At 35.5% G+C, this 23179-nt stretch overlaps 1 protein-coding gene across 1 annotated transcript in view; it reads right to left on the reverse strand.

Annotated features, from left to right (window-relative positions):
* Nucleotides 1-2092, reverse strand: part of LOC115878061 (ABC transporter F family member 4-like) — a 38881-nt gene extending 36789 nt beyond the window's left edge. The window contains exon 1 of the mRNA XM_030894415.1: nucleotides 1895-2092. Coding sequence (XP_030750275.1) covers nucleotides 1895-2092 — 198 coding nt within the window. The remainder of the gene's footprint in view (nucleotides 1-1894) is intronic.
* Between the last annotated feature and the right edge of the window lie 21087 nt (nucleotides 2093-23179).

Raw genomic sequence — 23179 nt, forward strand, 5'->3', positions numbered from 1 at the left:
TGGGTATGAAGATGACTTTCGCTCTTCTCTAGATGGTTTTATATATCCCATCGCTAAGCTGCTCCTTGTAATTTTTAATAGATGGTGTGTAGCTATTTCCTGACCATTCTTTAGAAGGACAGGAAAAATCCCATCTATACCTGCTGTTTTATAAGGCTGAAAGGTGTCAATGTGTGAAAGGTGTGTTCTGTTATTACTAGCTTGGCCGTCTTCCAGTCTTCCCTGCGAGGATTGTGAGGTTCGGTCGGAGCTACTTGCGTATCAATAGATATGCTACCTGGAAAGTGTGTATGAAGTAGGAGGTTAGCTCTCTCTTCATCTCCTTCCGTGTAGCTTCCGTCAGGTTTCTTAAGTGCCATGTTAGGGATGGGCCCACTCTTGACCATAGCTTTGTGTAGTCTAGCTGCCTAAGTAGTTGAAGTGATGTTTTCGCAAAAGGATCTGAAGTCAGACCGCTTTGCCCTTCTAATCTTCTTATTATACTCAGTTAATTTCTCGATGTAGAGCTGCCATTCACCGCTGGGTTTGGCTCTGTTGAAGAATCGTCGGACCTCCGATCTAAGATTGGCCAGCTTTTTGTTCCACCAGGGCTTGTTGTTACTTTTTTGTATGCCTTTACTTGTGGGGCAACTAGATTCATATGCATCCAATATTGCACCACTGACTTCCCTTGCGTACCATTCTAGATACAGGTGGTTCCTAGCCTTACCTGCATCTATTTGGTCCAGGTTGTCTACGAGATTGGTGTGGTATAGTTCCCAATCGGTTTTTCTTGGATTCCTTCGAATTTCAGTTTGGAGTATGATTCCTCCTAATTTGAACTCGATGATTCTATGATCTGATAGGGAAAGTTCCGTTGAGACCCTCCAATATTTCACGTAACTAGTTACACTAGCACTCCCTATTGTTAAATGTAATACTTCCGCCCGCGTTTTTGTCACAAACGTGGGGGTGTTCCCTATATTGAGAACTTCAAGATTGTATGCTAAGAGGAATTCTAGTAAACACTCACCTCTAGTGTTAGTATTAGTGCTTCCCTACGTACCTCATTGTGCGTATTGGAGTCACATCCCAATAGTAGAGGTAGTCGCCGTTGGCTGCAGAATCGCGCGAGCTTCTCTACTTCCGGAGGCGGTGTCTGCCCATCACCAGGAAAGTATACAGAGGCAATCACGATATTTTTGCTACAATTCTCGATATTAAGTTGAACCATGATTGGAACAAGATCTCGGGTTGTAAATTCTGAAACACATGTGTAGTTAATGTCGTTTCTTATAAGAATACAGGCTCGGGGAAATTCCTGCCTGTTATCATATATTACACTGCAATTTTTGCCAGACAACCCTTTAATTTGTTCCTGATACACCCAGGGTTCCTGGGCTAGTACCATTACATGTTGGTTTTTCTCAAAGAGTCTTGTGATTGGCGGAAGACCCTTTTGCATGGTGCGGTTTATTTGGGATATCCCATGCATCAGGTTTCTGGGGTATGTAAAGATCCCCCTGTTGTAGGGAGGACATCCCTACTAATACTAAGTATTTTCCATCCCCCTCTGACAACAGATGTCCTTCCTCCGAGGAATGGTCATCAACCTCCTCCGAGGATATACACTCTTCCACGTTTGGAGTTTCGCCGTCCGTGTCCTTCACAGTCGAGGAGCTTGTCTCCGGCTGAGGTACCTGTAAGGTGGAGGCTGGAGTATTTGTCTCCATTTTCTCCCCCCTTTAGCTTGTTCTTTTCTTGGGCCCAATACCGGTACTGTCCCGAATCTATAATACAGGTTATATCCCTCTTTCTCTATTGCCTCCTTGGATTTGAGGTCAATTCTTATTGTGAGGACATGGCCATGGCCCTCCTCCTTCGAGTTGAGGACTCGCCAGCTCGATGTACTCACATTCTCGTTCTGAGCCTGGATAAGGTCTAGCAGGTAGGTGGTGTCTTTCCCCTTGCTTCTTGGCAGAAAGACCATGATGGTTGTCCCTTTAGGGATGTCTTCTCCCCTCATTGCAACCAGTCCCGGCCCCTGCCAATTTTTAAGCTTTTCCACCAACCAATCCGCCGATTTTTCAGATGCACAGTCTATGTGGACCATGCCCACCCTAAAGTGTATCCCCGCAAAGCACTGCTGACCGACACTTTGTCGATCGTTGCGTCGCAATCCGCTCGCTACTACTTCGTCCAGTATCGCCTCTTCTAAAGCCGTTTGCTGGTCGGTAGTCAGTGCAATCTCCGGATAATCCTTTGGCAGCACCCCAATTTTCTCTTATCCAGCAATAGCGGTATAGCTAGTGATACGTCCCTGCTTGCCTCTCGGTGTGGGACGGCTTTCCATCCTGGCTTTTTTCTCTCCTTGTCGGAGCAAAGGGGAGAGGTTTTCGCTCCCTCTCTTGCCCTTTGCTGGAGATGCGCCAGGTTGTTTCTTGGTTCCTTCTGCAAGGAGAGTTTTGGCTTTTGCTTCCTCCGGAGCAAGTCCTTCGTGGAGCAGTCGGAGGTATCTCTGTGCTTGTGCTCCGCTAAAACCTACTCTCAGCGGATCGTCTAACCTGCCTGGTTGCCCCAGGCCGGGTAGACGAAATGGTAGCTGGTGTTGCTTGCTGGGTCTAGAGGTAGACTCCCGACCCTTACTAGAGGAGGTGGTAGCTTGTGTACCACTTGTGGAGGCTTTTTTTTTATTTTTTAGGTTTAAGAGGTGAAAGGCAACATGTACTCGCCTGGGAAAACCTACTTTATGCCAGACGAGTTATGTGGGATTTTTACCTCACTAAAACCTAACCTACACCTCTGTCCTCTCTCCAGGAACGTTCTTTCCCCGGCGACACTCTTTGTAAATACTACTTCGCCGGGGCGTTCTTATTTGGTGTTACTGCTGTCTATTCTTCGTAGGTGGTGCGAAGATCCTTGAGTATGGTCTCAGCATACTCCGCTACCTTGTTCCATGCCGATTGACTCTTCAGCATGCAGCCCACTATATATTCTGGGCTAATGGACAAGCCTAGATTTCTCTCAAGTTCCGTCCTTATCTCCTCGTATAGAGGGCATCGGAAGAACACGTGCTCCGCATCTTCGGTCACCACGCGGCAATGGTGACAGCTCGGGGAGTCACTTCTCTTGAATCTGTGCAAGTATGCTCGAAAGCATCCATGCCCAGTCAAGAGTTCGGTGATGTAGAATCCAACCTCCCCGAGCACACGTGTGATCCATTTGGTGACATCCGGGATTAGTCGATGTGTCCACCGACCTTTCGTCGAGCTGTCCCATCTCACTTGCCAGAGACGATGACTTTCAGGCCTCTCCTCTTCGCAGAAGACCTGTCGCTGCTCGGCTTTCTTCTTACGGTGTTGTCGCTGGCGTTCTCCCGCCAAGATGTCGATAGGCAGGCATGATGCCACTACACTCACTGCATCCTGTAATACCGTCCGGTATGCTGACGCCACTCTGATCGCTGAGAGTCGGTGGACTGATATCATTGTCCTGCAATATGTGTTTAGTTCCAGCTATTCTGACCACACCGGTGCTCCGTATAGCAGAACGGAGGTAACTACTGTTGCAAGTAATCGTCTCCGGGTTTGCCTGGGGCGTCCGATATTGGGCATTATCCGTGAGAGCGCGCCCTGAACTGCTCCCGCCTTCTTGCTGACGCTGGAGATATGCTCCTTGTAGTTGAGCCTCTCATCCAAGACCACTCCAAGGTACCGGATATGGGGATGCGACTGGATATCATGGTCGCCTACTCTAATGGTGATGGTTTCCATTTTCTTCCGGCTACTCCCTAGGAGTGCTTCAGTCTTATGCTCCACCAGCGACAGGTCTGCCGATTACATCCACTGTCTTATCCTCCTGATGTGATGGAGAATGCAGCTTCCAGCTCCTCCAAGTATTTCACCACAAGTGTTGTGTTAGCCGGTAATTCAAGGTGGAACAGACCGTCATACATAACATTCCACAAGAGTGGCCACAGGACAGAGCCCTGAGGTACCCCTCACGTGACCCCATGCACCGTTGCTCCCTGCTCCGTCTCGTAAAGCAGAAGTCGATCGCTGAAATATGATCTGACCATCCTTCGTAGGTAGTAGGGTACACCCATGTGCTCGAGAGCCTCCAAAATGCGATCCCAGCGGGCGGAGTTGTAAATGCGTTCTTGATGTCCAAGGTGACGATGAGGCAATACTTTTTAGAACCGCCTTTCCATCTCTTTCCTGAGATGGCTTCCTTTGCGATGTTCGTGACGAGTTCCAGTGCGTCGATGGTCGATCTCCCCTTCCTGAATCCGAATTGGAATTCAGAAAGTTGAGGATCGATGTATTGCTCCAATCCACTATCCGCTCCAAATTTTTCCCCTCTGAATCCAGCATGCAAAGTGGATGAAAAGATGCTGGGTCGTCCGGGGGTTTCTTTCCTTTTGGAAGAAGAACCAGTCGTTGCTGCTTCCATCGGGTCGGAAATACGCCTTGCTGCAAGCAGGCGTCGGACATGCTTATAAACATGTCCGGTCTCGCGGCAATTGCACTTTTGAGTGCGATGTTGGGTATGCCGCTTGGTCCTGGTGCCTTGCCATTCTGCAACCTATTCACAGCCTCCTTTTGAGAGGACACTGCTAATGAATGTTAGGTCGATGATGGAGCTCGCGGCTTTACCTCTTCTGTCCGTCTCACGGCTGCCCCATTCAATGGACCAGGCGTTAAAGTCACCAGCGATTACGACTGGGTCATGTCTCCTCCTCACGTCTTCCACGAGAGTGTCCCCACTTGTAGAGGCTGGCCTCACGCAAGTGTCAGCCGCCTCTCCTGTAGTTCCCTTTGGGATTGGTCCCTTGGAACTTTCATTCATAATGTTCCCAGTGTTACTAGGGGGTTTCCCCACAGCTTCACCGGTGGTGTTTTTATGATTGTTTGATCTCATAGTGTTCCCACGAGTAGCTAGGGTTAGTCGGTCCACTTCTACAGAGCCCCGCATGTAGAAGTAAGAATGATTACGTTAAAGAAATAGGTTGGGTCCGTAGATATTTTGAGATAACGAAACTAATATTATATTCTGGCCAAGTTATCTTTTTTTTGAAATAGATTTAATTTATTATTAGATATAGCAATTATTTAAAATTTTCTCGAAAGTCTATTAAGCAGTCTAAAAACATTTTTTTTTCATGATCTAAAACAGTTTAAATTCTTTTAAACACGATAATCTAAAGTCAAAATTATGTTTAAAACTTGTTTAAAGTCCTTGTTTTAAATTCCGTAATAAACAGCGCCGCGGCGATAGCGTGACTTAGCGATACCATGGCATCAATACAAGAGGATGTTATAAGTAACTCCAATTAACAGTTTACCAATACAATATTTTTTTATTGAAGTAGGTATTTAATTTTGAAGTTACAAAAATAAAACAACCAAAAAATGTAACAGGTTAAAAATATCAAGCCAATTTAAAAAAGAACTAAATTTATGTTAAAAACAAAGCTGTGAACGTATCTGTAGATTTTAAATTTTAAAGGCATGTCACATTAATCAGGTTTCCCACAATTTGTCTATTTACTTTTACTCTTTCATTGTGCATTTCAATATTAACTATGTATGCACTACTTAGGGAGATTTTCAATTTTCTTTGGCTTTTTCCAAATAAAACCAAAATTTCGCCTTTTCAGACAAAATATGACTAGTTGAATTTAAAAAAATATATATTTTGAAAGGATGCGACGCATCACGCGCATCAATGGAGGCTTCGCCGATGGTATTAAATTAGGTCAAAATAAGGCAGCGAAACTTATTTCGATTTTCAGAGAACTTTAGTATTCCTCCGACTTGTAGCACAGAATAATAGGTTTAAGGTTTTTAAGTACCATCCACGTTTTGTATTAGTTCTGTCATCAGAGTTAGGTATTTTTATTCTGTTATAATGAGTACGATTTGGCTTTCTAGGCACAATATTAGATTGATGTGATTACTTTGTTTTTCTATCCCTTTTGTATTACAGTTGTTTTTTTATTAAATAGTTGAAAGAGAAGTGTTTGTATTATTTATAACCCAACCAAACCAAACCAAACAGGTTTAAACATTTGGTTAAAACCACGAGTGGTATTTTAAACAGGCTTAAATCAATTGTTTTTAAACAAAATGTTTAAAACATAACAAACCTGCTTTTAAGTGATCTAAAATACTTCCAGAATTTTAATAAGTGGGTACTTATTTCGCAGATCGGGAAATGTTCCAAGTCAGTTTCAAAACCGCCAACTAACGACAATGCAATCGAAAAACCAACCGTGAACTCTTCTCGATCAGAAAAAAAGTAAACGGAATCAAAACTATCGATCGATTTAAAGAATTCGATTAATTTCTCTTATTCAATCTTTTCTTGTGCTCTTTTGCCATTATCTAACCACATGAAATTCGCTTCGAGCGAGAATCCGCCCTAAAAAAATAAAATTACCTGGAAATTACTTCAGTGAAAGTGTATTGGAAATAATTTGAATTTCCTTTTATTTCAGTTGAAGAGAAAAAAAAAAAGGAAATAAAATGTATCTCATCAAATTAAAGGTGCCTACACACCTACCTCGTTCTTTTCCCTGGTTTTTAACCGAGGTTAAGAACGTTTCAGTTAGTCACAAACACAAAGTGTAAAAAGTTCGTTTTTGCTCGTCGTTTCAAAATTTTAAGCTTAATTTTTTTATTTAAACACGAGATGCGTGGCCTACACCGAGAGATAATTAACAGAGTACAATAAGTAATAAAATATAAGGAGGACAAAGCTGTCTGATTTTAGTCCGATTTTAGATTGTTTTGCAAAAATATCACTTCTATTCCTTATGCATCTAGACTACATACATCACAGTCATGGCCATGAGTGGGCCTATCCCGGACATGACACTTGAGAAATCTGAAGAAAGCTACACGGAAGAAGATGAAGAGGGAGCTAACCTCCTATTTCACACACTTCATACACTTTCCAGATAGCATATCTATTGACAAGCATGTAGCTCCGGCCGAACCCCACAATCCTTGCAGAGAAGACTGGGAAGTGGCCGAGCTAATAATAACAGAACAAAAACTGAAATGGGCTATTGACATTTTTTAGCTTTATAAAGCAGCAGGAGTTGAAGAGGTCTTTTCTGTCTTTATAAAGGAGGTCAGGGAATATCAGGAAATAGCTATTCACGCATCTACTAATAGGGATGCGTCTCAAAAGTGGGTCACCTCTATAACTTTTTAATTTTTTCAGATAAAGAAACGAAATTTAGTATGTTAGTATATGACATAATATAGGATTAATTAAGATATTCAATTGTTTTTGGTCACTTCCTGTTTCACCGGAAATGACTACAACTTTTGATTTTTAAACAGCACCCTCGATATATATTTCTCCTTTTTTCTCTGAACAGGAAGACTAAGGAAGGAGCATAATGCTATCCATGTATTCATGCATGGTGGGCGGAAAAAGGACTCTAGGTTAGGGATCCTTGACAGTTCTGTTTGACGATTCATTTGACACAATTGAATTTGATTTGAAATTTTGTGGATTTGTCCGTCTTTACGGAGCTTATTTTATGTTATTTATTATTTATTCTACTACTGATAGTTGTATAAAGGTAGTAAATCTAGATGGAAATTGTGGCAGAACACAGTGGCACTATCGAGATTTGATGTGCGGTAGATCTTGGCAAAAATTGAGTGAAATAATGGAACAACTTTTCGCTAGTAAGTGACTATATAATATACATACGTGTAGTAAACCGATCATTTATAAAATTCACTTAAATTAACTAATTATAATTTTTTTCTTGCATTTTTGCTTTTATTTACTACCTACTTGTCAAAGATTAGATGTCAAAGAATTTAGATACGTCAATTTGACTTACCTGCTTCAGTAGCGTATCGGATGTTTGTGTTTTAAATAATTATTAAAACTTATCTATTTTTATTATAATAATATGTTTTTATAACAATTTCATTTTTTAAATAAAATTAGAACGGCACTGATATACCGGAATTTAAGTCGGCCATATTTGAGGCCTATCGCGGTGGACCTAAGATTTTTGATATGCTCCTTCCTTAGTCTTCTTATTCAAAGCCTTTTTACGATAGAAAATGACATTCTGAATAAAATGATATTTCATATGTCAACTTTTGACATTTTCGCACATGGGTTATTTGAAATTGTAACATACCGTTCATAACAACAACTTGACTCGAAATACCAAGTGTATGGTGTATGGTACCAAATTATTCGTAAAAAATGTTTTTTCCGAATATGCTAATGAGTCACCCTCGTTTCCTTTAAAAAAAAATTGAGATATGATTAAAAATACGATTTGGACATCTTTTAACCGGCCACGACAAGACACGAAAAACATTAAACGATCAACCATTTTTCCAAGGCTCCTTGATTAAAAATTACTGTTTTTAGCACAGCCAAGGCACTCTAGATTGAAATTTAAAATACGATTTTTTTTAAGCGAAAATGTAAAAAGTTGACATATGATATGTCATTCTATTCACGTGAGTGTCATTTTCTAGCGAATAAAGTAAAAAATACCGAGGGTGTCATTTAAAATCAAAAGTTGTAGTAATTTCCGGTGCAACAGGAAGTAACCAAAAACAATTGAATTCGTCAATCAATCTTCATTTATGTCATGAAAAATAAAAATGTTATAGTGGTGAGATACTTTCGAGGGACACCCGATATACAACTGCATGGAAAGGATCAAAAAATCTCATACCCATCTTCTTGCCAAACTAAGCAAAACTGACCGGACCAACCCTATGGACCAACCCCATATCATTTAGGCCTATTAGTATCACATCGTTAATACTAAAAATAATAGAGTACTTGACTTGATAGATAGGGGACAACAATATTGAAGAAAATCATTTAAGAGTTTTATTAAACCACTGCACGATAGCATGCATATAAAGCGGGCAGATTCACAGAAACTGTACCAATTAACGGAGCTAATACAGGCAAGTCTGGATACCAAAGAAATAGCAATTTGTGCTTTCTTGGATATTGCGGAGGCGTTTGACAATACACCACACAATTTGGTTAGGCGATCTCTAGAAACAAGACACACAATATAACTAATATTCTCTGGTTTTAGGAAAGACTGTGAACACAGACAGCAGAGGCTCAGATGAACACCAACACTGTAGCTGTTAAAACAACGCACGGAACTTTATAAGATGGAGTAACCTCCCCTCTACTGTGGAGCTTGGTTGTGGATGAACCTCTAGAAATATTAACTCTAGCGGGAATACACCGCATTGGAAATGGAGATGACATAGTCATGAACGCTCCGGGGAAACATGAATGCACCCTTCGTGATATTATCTAAAGGAGACTCCACTGAGAGATGGTGCAGGACCGTCAGGCTGAGCATCACCTGAAACAAAACCGCGATAGTGCCATTCACCAGAAACAAAGTCTGAAAAACAGAACGCATATTAGCGTTGTAATACATTTTGAAAAAGATGCTGGGCAGCCTCTGTCCTCCAACGTGTTAATGTATTTAAGTTTACTTATATAATTATTTACATTAAAATAAAACTCATTCTATTTTATCATAATAAATTTAATTATGAATTCTTTATCAATGTGTGTACCTACCACTTATTAATTATTAATCAAAACAGATTCAATTTCACAATATTACAGTTTTTATTCAAAGTTAATGTTTCGGCGTTTTTACTTTGTTTGCATTTTTAATCGGATTCTTTTATAATAAATGAGACAAAAGCTAAGTCCTACAAAATGCATGATTTGTAGAATTTACAAACAAAAATATTTACAAGTTAATATTTTGGATATGTCTGGAACATATTTATAGTGATAATCTGCCAAGTCGAGCATAGCCGTACCATCCTTTTCTCCAAGCAACTAACGACACTTTTGACCTCCCTGTAACTTCGTTGCGGACAAAGCAAGAATACGGCTGGCTAGATTGGAAAAAATGCAAAATTTCAAAATATCTTTATGGGTTAAAAGTTATGTGTCTAGCCGCTACCGGTAACTGACTTTCCAGCTTTAATTTTATATGAACGTAACAATAATTCAAAATTTATTAATTAAGCCGTAGTCTGTCCAACGACAGGATGCCTGACAGTTTTGTCTGTCATTTTAATTCACAAGCAGATTGTTTATTGTGTCATATTTTGGATGTCGTCTGTCAAATTCTTCCCTAATTCGTTACACAGACTATAATCAAACTTCTTTAATTTCGCCAGTGACTCACCGTCATCAACATTATAAGGTACTATTAGATATTTTACAAACTTTTGAATTTTAGATAGCTTCAATTGAGCTTATAACGAAAGGAAAAAAATAAAAATCTCGGAACATTCTTATTATATTATGGATCAAATAATACCGTAAGTCCTGGAAATAAAAATAATTATATATCATAAAACTTAATTCTCGATAATAATTACGTTTATTTATAATAAAATACAAGGTGTTCAATTTGAAGTACCTATAAGCTGGAGAAACAAACATCTATTTTTAACCCTCTCACCCTGCATAATATAACCTCGAATATAACATACAAAATAGCGTATCATAGTATAATTAGTTATGAAAAAGGCACTTTACATGTGCAGAAAATTTAGTAATGGTCATATTTCAAATACTACTTGTATAGATTATAAAATTATGGTATTTTAGAATTTCATTTTTATTGCAGACCTTCTGAGTAAAAACTAAATACAGGATTGCAAAATAAAACACTAAATCACCACAATACACCAAAACACTTTTACTTTTACACTGGACGCGTGTTTCACTAACCATGTTAGTATCATCAGCAGATGATTAAACTGAGTTTAATCATCTGCTTAATCTACATCCCCCAACTGCAATACAGGATTATACCGTTGATTGAACGATTATACCAAATAAACTTATATAACGTAAAATAAACACGTGATTAACTAAATTGCCGACTTTCACATATTTTCTTTCAATTAAAATATTTTAGGAAAAAAAGTGAATTAATTATATAGGTATAAACAGTTATTTACATCAACGAAACCCATCTCCCTAACAGCACTTAAGAGACATAAATAGGCATTATTACCGCGTCCCCGTTCGAAATATTCGAATAAGGATGCGATGAGTTTTTTGCAAAGGCTGTTAAGCTGCTTCTGCCCATCGTGTACATTTTGCACTATTCTAAAAACAAGCTATGAAACAATTTTCGACAGCAAGGTCTGTTAGTACAAAATTTTAAGGAATTCGCTTAAACCAAAAACTGTTAATACAAAACTTAACTGTCCAAACTAATCAAAATATCAGTGAATAAATATGACAGCTTGACATTTTTTTACTCCAGAGCTACCACCTAAATCGCCAGCGAAAAATTTAAATTCCAGTTTGTCAGCCCGACGCCGAATTTTTCCATGGTTGGCTAGGTTAGGTTAGGTTACAATTAGCTCGATGACGGAACTAAAAGTTTATTTGGTACCTATAGTACTTACATTAGAACTACAACATTAGTGTAAAAAAACAGTTAAACTGCTCTGTATATTTATAAAAATATTTTTTTAAATGTGCGCTTCTATACAGGGTGGTCCGAACTGTATTCCGGAAACTTCAGCAGTATATTCTGCAGATAAAAATAAGCAAAAAAGTTCGTATAAATGTACGTTCTAATATGTCTAGTTTCGGAGATACAGGGTGTAAAAGTTTTATTTTTATTTCGATTTTTCCCAAATAATTTCTGAAGTAAAGTCAATATTTGGATGAAAATTAGTGACTGGGAGTTTTTTGACATGAGAAATTTGATTTTGATGTCAATATGACTCCTGTTTGTAAAGGGCGCCCCCTTCATGGGCTTTAACTGTTTTGAAGAGTAATAACTTTTTGTCCGTACCTGTATAAAACTACTGAGTAAAAAAATATATATTTCCGTCATTTTTTACGTAAAAAATATATCTTGGTAAAAATCGCTACGAGCAACCGTTCTTAAGACATTTAGAATGGAAATAGTCAATACATGTCATTATGGACAAAAAATAAACACGTTGAGTAGATAGTTATTTGACTAAAACAATAAATTTGGAATTTTTTTATTTTTTAAAAGTAATCATAATTTTTTCTCCAAAAAAATGATGATAAAACAGTTTCTGTTGAACTTTTGGCACAAAAACATTTCAAATGTATGATTTAAGTCTAAAAACTATTTAGTCAACAGGTTTAATTTATGTCAAAGATGATAGGTATTGTTAATTTCGATTCCAAATATCTCGATAACCATTACTCGTAGCGATTTTTACCCAGAGACCTTTGTTACGTAATAAACGTCGTGAATGTATATTTTTTCACTCACTAGTTTAGGTACGGACGAACAGTTATTCTTCAAAACAGTTAAAACACAATATGTAGGTGGCGCCCTCTACAAATAGGAGTCATATTGACATCAAATTCAATTTTCTCATGTCAAAAAACTCCCAGACACCAATTTTCATCCAAATATTCACGTTACTTCAGAAATTATTTGGAAAAAATCGAAATAAAAATAACACTTCTACACCCTGTATCTCCGAAACTAAGCATTTTAGGACATATATTTATAGTAAACACCACGAATGTTTGGGAGTGATTCATCGCTTGATGAAGTTAGAATCGACACGCGCGCTATCATTTTTACATTAAAAACGTACATTTTTACCGCAGACGTAGGTTTTTAAAGGCCCGGTCTATTCATCTGCCTGCGCTCCTCCTACTTATTCTAAAATGTTAGCGTGATTGACAAAGACGATACTATATCGCGTTTCTTTGATTGCTTCGTTTTTGTGCGTCAGTCCATTGGTGTGTTTGCAGTGCGACCAATGGGGCATTCCATTTTATGTTTATAACCAAATATATGTTTTGACAAGACTTTGACAGTTAAAACAACAAGTTACAACAGATTATATAATGATTATTATAATGACTTGAAACACCACGGCACTGGAATTAAGTTTTATGTGACCTTGAACAGATTAATTCACATGGTAGCGACCGATAAATCACTCCCAAACATTCGTGGCGTTTACTATATACGAACTTTTTTACTTATTTTTATCGGCAGAATATGCTGCCGAAGTTTCCGGATAAAGTTAGGACTACCCTGTATAGTGCGCGCAGATGTTGAGATTTGATTAGTAAAAAGTAAAAATTTAAAAGAAAACCTGATACACAGAGATTGATTCTATTATTTTGAATTTTCATAAACCACTTAAAATATTTTAATATATTTATAAAACACAATGTATATTAACTTTGTTAGCTCTTTGCTACAATGCAAATTAATATGACGTACATATGGTACATGAAAAAGGTCAATGTGTCCAATTTCAAATTACAAAACATATTGAATTTCTGTTAATCAATTCTTTGTTTATACTAGAACCAACAAATCCACTTGAAAATGAAAATTCCGCTATATTTAACTGGTAAACATTTACATTATCTCATAATTTAATTACCAACCACTTTTATAGCGTTTTTAATGTTAGTTAACAAAAAAAAACGTTAAAAATATCTTTATGAGTTGTCAAATTAGAAGTAACAGGTATTGATTTTTTTATTGAATTATTTTCCGCTGTTTTATGGTCTTAATTTTTTGCAGTTAAATATTGAATAATCATAGTGAAATATATCGTAGGGACTCGGCGGCGGCGGTAGTGCCACCAGGGTTTTCAAACAAATAACTGACCAACTATCGACGGCGACCCTCTCGAACATTAAGACCCAGTGCCCATGGTGCAACTATTTTGAGACAAAGGTTGCAAACTAGTTTACCCTACAACCAGTTTCCAACTAAAACGAAATTAGACGCACACGGATGCAACACATTGTGAATCAGTCTCAATCAGTTGGTGTAGTAGTTGGTGTATCTAAAAAGATAAAATCATTGCAATTCTATACGATGTACGAGTTATGCATAATGGTTTTTAAAAGATAATAATTTGTAAACATCGTTTTTTCAATAGTCGGCTTCAAAATAAACGCAATATGTAAAACTTTATTACAAATTTGACAGAAAAAGCGTATCCAGGAAAATAACAACAAGACAGAAATTGTTTGAAAAGCTGGATGAATATTTAGTAAAATTTTGCGCAAGACCAATACCAAGAATGGACCCTACAAAACCACATCCAAGTCCAAGGAGGTTTTAGTTCTGATTTTGCTCATCACTACTTAAAAATGTAGAATGCAGAATGTATGATAGGGAGTTGTTGAGTTATAACTCATAATATACAGGGTGGTCCGAACTGTATTCCGGAAACTTCAGCAGGATATTCTGCAGATAAAAATAAGTAAAAAAGTTCGTATAAATGTATGTCCCAAAATGCTTAGTTTCAGAGATACAGGGTGTAGAAGTTTGATTTTTATTTCAATTTTTTCCAAATAATTTATAGAGTAATGTCAATATTTGAATGAAAATTACTGTCTGGGGGTTTTTTGACATGAGAAATTTGATTTTGATGTCAATATGACTCCTGTTTGTAGGGGGCGTCACCTACATGTGTTTTAACTGTTTTGAAGCCTAATAACTGTTTGTCCATAATGGTATAAAATTACCGGGCGAAAAAATATACATCTCTCTGACTTTTTACGTAAAAAATATCTCTTTATAAAAATCGCTACGAGCAACCGTTCTTAAGATATTTAGAATGGAAATAGGCAATACATGTCATTATTGATGAAAAATAAATATGTTGAGTGGATAGTTATTTCACTGAAATAAATAAATTTGGGAAATTTTAATTTTTTTTAAATTAATGATAATTTTTTCTGCAAAAAATGATGATAAAACAGTTTCTGTTGAACTTTTGGCATAAAAACATTTCAAATTTATGATTTCAGTCTAATAACTATTTAGTCAACATGTTTAATTTATGTCAATGATGACAGGTATTGATAATTTCGATTCCAAATATCTCGAAAACCATTACTCGTAGCGATTTTTACCAAGACACCTTTTTTACGTAGAAAACGTCGTAAATGTATATTTTTTACTCAGTAGTTTTATACAGGTACAGACGAAAAGTTACTACTCTTCAAAACAGTTAAAACATATGTGGGTGGCGCACTCTACAAGTAGGAGTCATATTGACATTAAAATCAAATTTCTCATGTCAAAAAACTCTCAGACAGCAATTTTTATCGAAATATTGACGTTACTTCAGAAGTTATTTGGAAAAATTAGAAATAAATATGAAACTTCTACACCCTGTATCTCCGAAAATAAGCATTTTAGGACATACATATATACTAAATTTTTTACTTCGGACCACCCTGTATATAACTTATAATATAATATACAGGGTGGTCCGAACTGTATTCCGGAAACTTTAGCAGCATATTCTGCAGATAAAAATAAGTAAAATAGTTCATATAAATGTATGTCCTAAAATGCTTAGTTTCGGAGATACAGGGTGTAGAAGTTTCATTTTTATTTCGATTTTTTCTAAATAATTTCTGAAGTAACGTCAATATTTGGATAAAAATTGGTGTCTGGGAGTTTTGTGACACGAAAAATTTGATTTTGATGTCAAAATGACTCCTATTTGTAGGAGGTGCCACCTACATGTTTTTTAACTGTTTTGAAGAGTAATAACTTTTCGTCGGTACCTGTATAAAACTACTGACTGAAAAAGTATACATTTCCATGACTTTCTACGTAAAAATGTCTCTTGGTAAAAATCGCTACGAGCAACCGTTCTCAAGATATTTAGAACGGAAATAGTCAATACATGCCATTATTGACAAAAAATAAGCACACGTTGAGTATAGTTATTTGACTGAAATAATAATTTTTTATTTTTTTAAATTAATCATACATTTTTCTTAATTAAACAGTTTCTGTTGAACTTTTGGCACAAAAAGATTTCAAATTTATCATTTCAGTCTAATAACTATTTAGTCCACGTGTTTAATTTGTCAATGATGACAGGTATTGATTATTTCGATTCCGAATATCTCGAGAACCATTACTTGTAGCGATTTTTACCAAGAGGCCTTTTATATGTAAAAAAAGTCGTAAATGTATATTTTTTTACTCGCTAGTTTTATACGGGTATGGACGAAAAGTTATTTCAGAAATTATTTGGCACAAATCGAAATCAAAATGAAACTTCTACACCCTGTATCTCCGAAACTAGGCATTTTAGGGCATACATTTATACGAACTTTTTTACTTATTTTAATATGCAGAATATGCTGCCGAAGTTTCCGGAATACAATTCGGACCACCCTGTATATATAAACCCTTTCTTGAGTTATAACTCATAATACAGTCTTCCCAACTAGCAAATATAGTTCCCAGTTCTTTTTAAAAACTCACTGCCCCTAAAGTATAGTTCCTAGGCCCACTCTGCCACTTAAAATGTTACTCTACAGGGAATAGACACTTTGAAGTATATTTCGAGAGTGACCGGTTAGTGCCTACCTACCATAGAAGTGGAAATTAAGCACCCCGATTGCAAGTCGCAAATCTTCGAATGTGACACCATAAAATACCAAAAACTTTATAGTAACTTTTCAAAGTAGGGGTTATACAGGGTGTTTCAAAACAAATGCGAAAAACTTCAGGGGTTGATTCCTTGTTCAAAATAAAGGCTAGTTTTCTTTATAAACATTGGGTCAAAAGTCAACCATTAGGGAGATATTGTAGTACAAAGATGGCGGAAAAATAATGTTTTTATTTTTTATCTTGAAAACGAAAAGAGATAGACTAATAAAATTTTATGGAAGCATTACTGTTATGAAAACACACTTTCTGGTAATTTTTTCACTTTTTTAAAATGAGTGGAAGGGGTTGAAATAATCTACCCCTATCATTATTGTTAACGAAATTTAAAGAAAAATTTATCAAATACATGCAAAAAAAATAATTTGGATAGTTTACTTTGTTTAGAAATTTTTTTATCTCTTGTATTTTTTTGATAAAACTCACCGATTTGAAATTAAAAAATAAAATGTAAAGCATTACATGTCAGGACAAAAAACATTTTCTGATAAAGAATCTAGTGGGCTGCTGTAATTTTTTTAGGAAAAAATCTAGTCGGCCGCTGTTACTTTAGGATGTTCTTAATATTATTTTATTTGACATTACTCTACTGCATTACGTTATTATGTAGATGGTTATTATTATCGTTATTATCACTAGATTCTTAATCTAAAAATGTTTTTTGTCCTGACATGTAACGCTTTACATTTTATTTTTTAATTTCCAATCGGTGAGTTTTATCAAAAAAACACAAGAGGTAAAAAAGTTTCTAAACAAACTAAACTATCGAAATTAAGGCATTTGCATGTGTTTGATAAGATTTTTCTTTAAATTTCGTTAACAAGAATGATAGGGGTAGTTTATTTCAACCCCTTCCACTCATTTTAAAAAAGTAAAAAAATTACCTGAAAGTGTGTTTTCATAACAGTAATGCTTCCATAAAATTTCATTAGTCTATCTCTTTTCGTTTACAAGATAAAAAATAAAAACATTATTTTTCCGCCATCTTTGTACCGCGATATCTCCCTAATGGTTGATTTTTGACCCAACGTTTATAAAGCAAACTACCCTTTATTTTGAACAAGGAATCACCCTCTAAAGTTTTTCGCATTTGTTTTGAAACACCCTGTATATACTATATAACTTACTTACTTTATAGTAACAATTTAAGTTACGGGGTAGTCGCGGCCACGACACCTAGTTAGTTCTAATTTATAGTAGCATTGAAAGTAGCAAAATGGTTACTGTTACCTTCCTAGGTCACTATAAAGTAGCCGTCGCTCATCCATTGCCACTAAAAAGTCACGGGAATCAAAAACGGCTACTTTATAATGACTATAACCACAAACTAACTTAAATTAGGTTAAAACTAATTAAACCTAAATTAGGTTAACTAACAATTAGGTTGTCTGTGCTATAACTTAATATACACTAATAAATGTAATTGCCTCAGATTGCATCGTGTGCTGCTCTGTTTTAGTGTTTTCTTTTACTTACTTTTAAGCTTTATTAAAATTTTGTAAAATGCCTAAGGTGAATAAATAGAAATTTAGATATTCTAGTACTTTCTACCGAAGAATTAAACAAAAGGATTCACTGCGAGCCGAAGCATCAACATCAGAAACAAGAACAACATCTTTCTATAGTCCTACTGATGAACATCATAAATCAGATAGTGACTGTGACATTTTTGAAGCTGTTTCTGTAAATGAGTGTAGTGTTAGTTCATCTCAGAGGAGAACTAATTTGAGAACCAACAACAATATAAAACAAGAGCTAAAAGAGTGGGCGTTAAGATACTCTATACTTCATATAGCTCTGAACGATTTATTGAGGGTTCTGAAAAACGAACTCGAACTTTCTTGGAAAAAATCACTTTATGGTTCCAAAGAATTGTTGACCATGTAGTTCCAAAAAAGTTATTGTTTCTATAAAGTCGCCTTTGGGTAGCTACAATTGTCACTTTATCAATCCGACGATTTTAAAGGTCCAAACGGTTAGGGTTGGCCTAATATGTTATTGTTCCCGGTACTTTGTGGAAGCATATGGAACTATAAAGTATTTTTTGGATTAAACGGCCATATTTTTTTCAAGACGCTGTATTTAACTGGTAAAAACGACGAACAGCCAAATGGCTCAAACATTATGCGTTTTCAAGCTAAATATACCTAGATTAAAGCTTTTTTCCTTAATTATTTTGTTAATTCTGACGGTGGACTAATATTTTAAAGTTTGACCCCAGTTTCAAGCAAATTATTATTATTTTTTAATTACTACATGAGTTTCTATTGCAAACAATATAATAATTTGAAATATTTTGAAAGGCGTTCGAAAATATTCTCATATAAACCCACTATTTTATTCAGTAAAGTCGATGGCGTTCTGGAATTTACTTAAAAAGGCGTTAAAATCGCACAGTAAATAACAAAAAAATAATAATGCCTCCCTCTTGCATTAAACAATAACCCATACGATCATAAAATCCCCTCCGCACATTGGATAACATATCAGGGGTGACAGTGTCAAAGGCATTAAATATTTTCTGCCTTAACTGCTCCAAGTTTTGAATTTCTTCATGGCCGTAAATTTTAGATTTTATGTACCCCCATAAAAAGAAATCATTCACCAAGAAGTCAGGTGAAATTAAACGTCAGTCTAAACTAAACTGTCATTTTTGAAAACTTGTCAAAATTTGGACACACGCTAAATGGACTTGATTTTCCTATTTCTCGAAGTCTGTGGACTTTTCTGTATAATCTCGCAGTAATTTAATAGATTGCTTGTCATATTATATCAGCTCGTAGGAGATTAGAAAAAAAAAGATATTTATAGTATAAAAAATTAATTTATTTAACAAAATTTAATTAAAGATGTGACAAAATAGTTACATTTCTATTGGTTCTATCGGACTTTTTTCGACTATATAAATCTTTATTTTTTGTAAACTTTAATGCATAAAATATTTTCAATCTAATAAATAATTTAATGATGTAAATAAGAGGAAATTTCTCACATGGGTGGTCAAATTCTATAGTTTTCATTATATCAAACAGCCTCTGAATGTTTTCTTCAGTGCAAAACTCATCAAAATTTAATATAAATAATTTTTCCAGCCTGTAAATAAGATGAACAAATTTTTCCACTTTCATGATCAAAGGCTTTTAAATGGGTAAATAATTTCGAGTTATCCAAAGATTCGGATTCTTTTGCAAATTTTAGATAAATATCACATTGATGTATTTGAAGACCCTTTTTAATGATGTAGTCAAACACAATTAAAGGCATTTTGAGTTGGAAACATTTCTCAGAGGCTGTTTGATATAATGAAAACTATAAAATTTGACCACCCATGTGAGAAATTTTCTCTTGTTTACATCATTAAATGATTTATTAATTTGAAAATATTTGATGTATTAAAGTTTACAAATAAAGATTTATATAGTCGAAAAAAGTCCGATAGAACCAATAGAAAGGTAACTATTTTGTCACATTTTTAATTAAATTTTGTTAAACAAATTAATTTTTTATACTATAAATATCTTTTTTTTTTCCTTATAAATAAACACATTTGCATCACATTTTAAATAAGATATACAAATTACCAAAACTTAGAAATAACAGTTCAAAAGTTCAACAAAAATCCTACACGCATTTTTAAAAAGAAACATATAACCACGCACTATGTCATTCCAGCAAGGGAATACGACACAGCATAGGTTTCCGGACTAAACGACTGGTGTATTTACACCACTCAATAGGCGTGTCGGGTTTGCCGAGCGGTTTCCGATGCAGTCGCTTTTTTTCGCATCTGTTATAGATAATTTGTGACTTGGGTGCCACGAACCCGCCACTATGCAGCTTCGTAACAGATAAGTCGCATTCACCAGTAGGCTACTTTATAATAACACATCATAGTAACTCTTTTAGTGGCAAAATCTACCCAAGAAACTACCCGGCTACTCAAAATCTTTCCCCATTTTGGTCGCAGTTACTTAGCAGCTACGAATATACGACGTAGCCGCCGATGGTCACCGCCCACTTTGTAGTAGCTTTGATAGTAGCAGTTACGTATCTGCCACTATAAATGCTAGTTCGGTGATGGCATTGACAAAAGCCAATATCTGAGACGGTTTCAGGGAGGTTAGTTCTTCATCTTCGATATCAGTCGTACCAAATTTTATGGCACTAATTGTTGCCTTCTCGGCGCACTCAGTGATGAGGTGTTCACATGTTTCCCCATTTTCCCCACAAAATCTTCTTACGTTGGTTGTTGCTTCTTAGGAGCTGTTGTATCTACTAAGGTTTTCGTTGAAAAGACTGTTAAAAACCCCGTGACAGTACAAAGATTGCTCTTACTTAAATCAAAGAAAATCTTGGATTTTTTGTCTGTCGTAAATTTTTAAATATTTCCTGGAGTGTCTTAGACCTTGGAGGATTCCCATTCCGGGCTACGGATGGAGTCTTCCAGGTTCTTGAGTTCCGCTTTAAGTTGGTTTCCACTTGGGAAGCAAAATGGTTCTGTTCCAGTTACTGGAATGTTTCGTTTGGTTTTAATTGGAGTGTTTGCTCCTTTAACTAAATTTTGTTTTGCATGACGCAAACAGCGTTCAAAGGCTTTGTATTTTGCCATATTAGATTTTTACTCATCTAAAAAGATAAAATCATTGCAATTCTATACGATGTACGTGTTATACGGTTTTTAATATACGTGTAGTGGTTTTTAAACGTCAATAATTTGTAAATATTAATTTTTTCAATAGGTGTCTCTGATTGTTTCAAAATAAACGCGATATGTAAAACTTTATTACAAATTTGCAACCTCTGTGCAACCGTTTCACAGAGGTTAGTTCTTCATGTCCGATATCAGTCGTACCAAATGCACCAATTTATGGCACTAATGGTTGCCTTCTCGGCGTACTCTGCGGCTGTACTATATAATCTGCTTACGCTGTTGTTTCTTAGGGGCTGTCGTATCTACCAAAGTTTTCCTTGAAGAGACGGTGTCCTGTTAGAAACCCCATAACAGTACAAAGATTGTTCTTATTTAAATCAAAGAAAATCTTTGATTTTTCTCGGTCGTAAATTTTTAAAAATTTCCTCGAGTGTCTTAAACCTTTTGGATGATTCCCATTCCAGGTTACGAATGTAGTCTTCCAGGTTCTTGAGTTCTATTATAACTTGGTTTCCACTTGGGAAGCAGGATGGTCCTGTTCCACTTACTGGAGTGTTTGGTTTGGTTTTATCTGTAGTGTTTGCTCCTTTTCCTAGCTAGATCGTTTGCATTTTCATTGACTTCTATCCCTTTGCCTCCTCATAGTAGGAGCCTGCCTGAGTTTGCCTCCTCAGAGTAGGAAGACTTTATTGTATTTGCCTAATTTGTTCAGCTTCTCTACGCATTTTTTGACCAACTTTTAATGCTGTTTGACTATCGGATATCATTACTTTAAAATATTCATAGATAATTTAAAGAAGGCGTCTATTATTCCTTAAAGAGACCTAAAACAACACTACTTTAGGTTTTGAAGCAAAAAAGTGTTAGGTTAGGTTATTTAACTTAGTGTTGCTTTAATTTGTAAAATGTGTGTGGTATGACTTAATTATTGTACTAATTTATTATACTAATTGTATTTTTGTCTGATGATGCTCGTATCTGTACTCGTAAGACCGAATCGTGTGTCACAATTTAGCTTAAATAAACGTTGAGACCGAGACTTTGAATATTTTCTTTTTTTTACATATTAACAAATAATAAACTATTAAATATTTTCTACCAAGTTGGCTGACTTATTACTCTTAAGCTATCGACACGATTAATCATAAATGTCAAAAAATGCAATAACTTTACCAATATAAAGACACAATGCAGCCTTGAATATGCCCTAATTGTTTCAAATTTCGACATTTCGTGGTTTATATGGCGACAGTAGTCGATATCTAGCTAACGTATTTCAAGAGCAAACAACCTACAGACATATATATCTATTTTACACTTTCTGATTTTCTGAACTATCAAGTACCTAAATGTATTATTTTATCTATAAACTGTATGAGCCTTTTTCATCGTATTTATACAATGAATTCAAATATACTCACACACAAACAGAAATAAACTTAATTAAACTCCTATTGTTTTCTAATTTTTTTTTTAATTTATTTATTTAAGCAGCATTTTGTTTTTATTCTAAACTAAGAAGGAAGGTTCTTGCAAATCAATTTTACTGGTTTAAATTAACCAAAAAATTATTATACTAACATGGTCTTCTAAATGAGAATTATATTACTACCAAAAATTATCTATTATTGCTCTTGATATTTTTTCCAAATATTGGTGTCCCAAGTAACATTTTAAGTTCCTTTAGGTTATATATTCTCAAGGTTAGTTATATAAAGGTTTAATAAATGTCTCATTGGTATCTTACAGTGTTCTGATTTATATAAGTGTAGCGTTGGTTTCTTATCACTAATAGTAACCTTCAAATGTTGTTTATCACTTTCCTTATAAAACTAGAGGTTCTTGTTACTAAAGGTTTCATAATAAGGTTTTATAAAGGTGTTCACATCTATTTTATATAACTTCGGGTATTAGGTGTTATAAAGGTACGCAAGATATACACTATATAATTAAAGGTGTTATTGAGAACCATTATGTAACCAATAATACTACAAGTTATATAATTGTTCCCTCAAATCGTTTTTTGCACC

The sequence above is a fragment of the Sitophilus oryzae genome, unplaced genomic scaffold (genome assembly GCF_002938485.1).
Source record: "Sitophilus oryzae breed Bouriz unplaced genomic scaffold, Soryzae_2.0 scaffold_1500_pilon_pilon, whole genome shotgun sequence".
NCBI lineage: Eukaryota > Metazoa > Arthropoda > Insecta > Coleoptera > Curculionidae > Sitophilus > Sitophilus oryzae.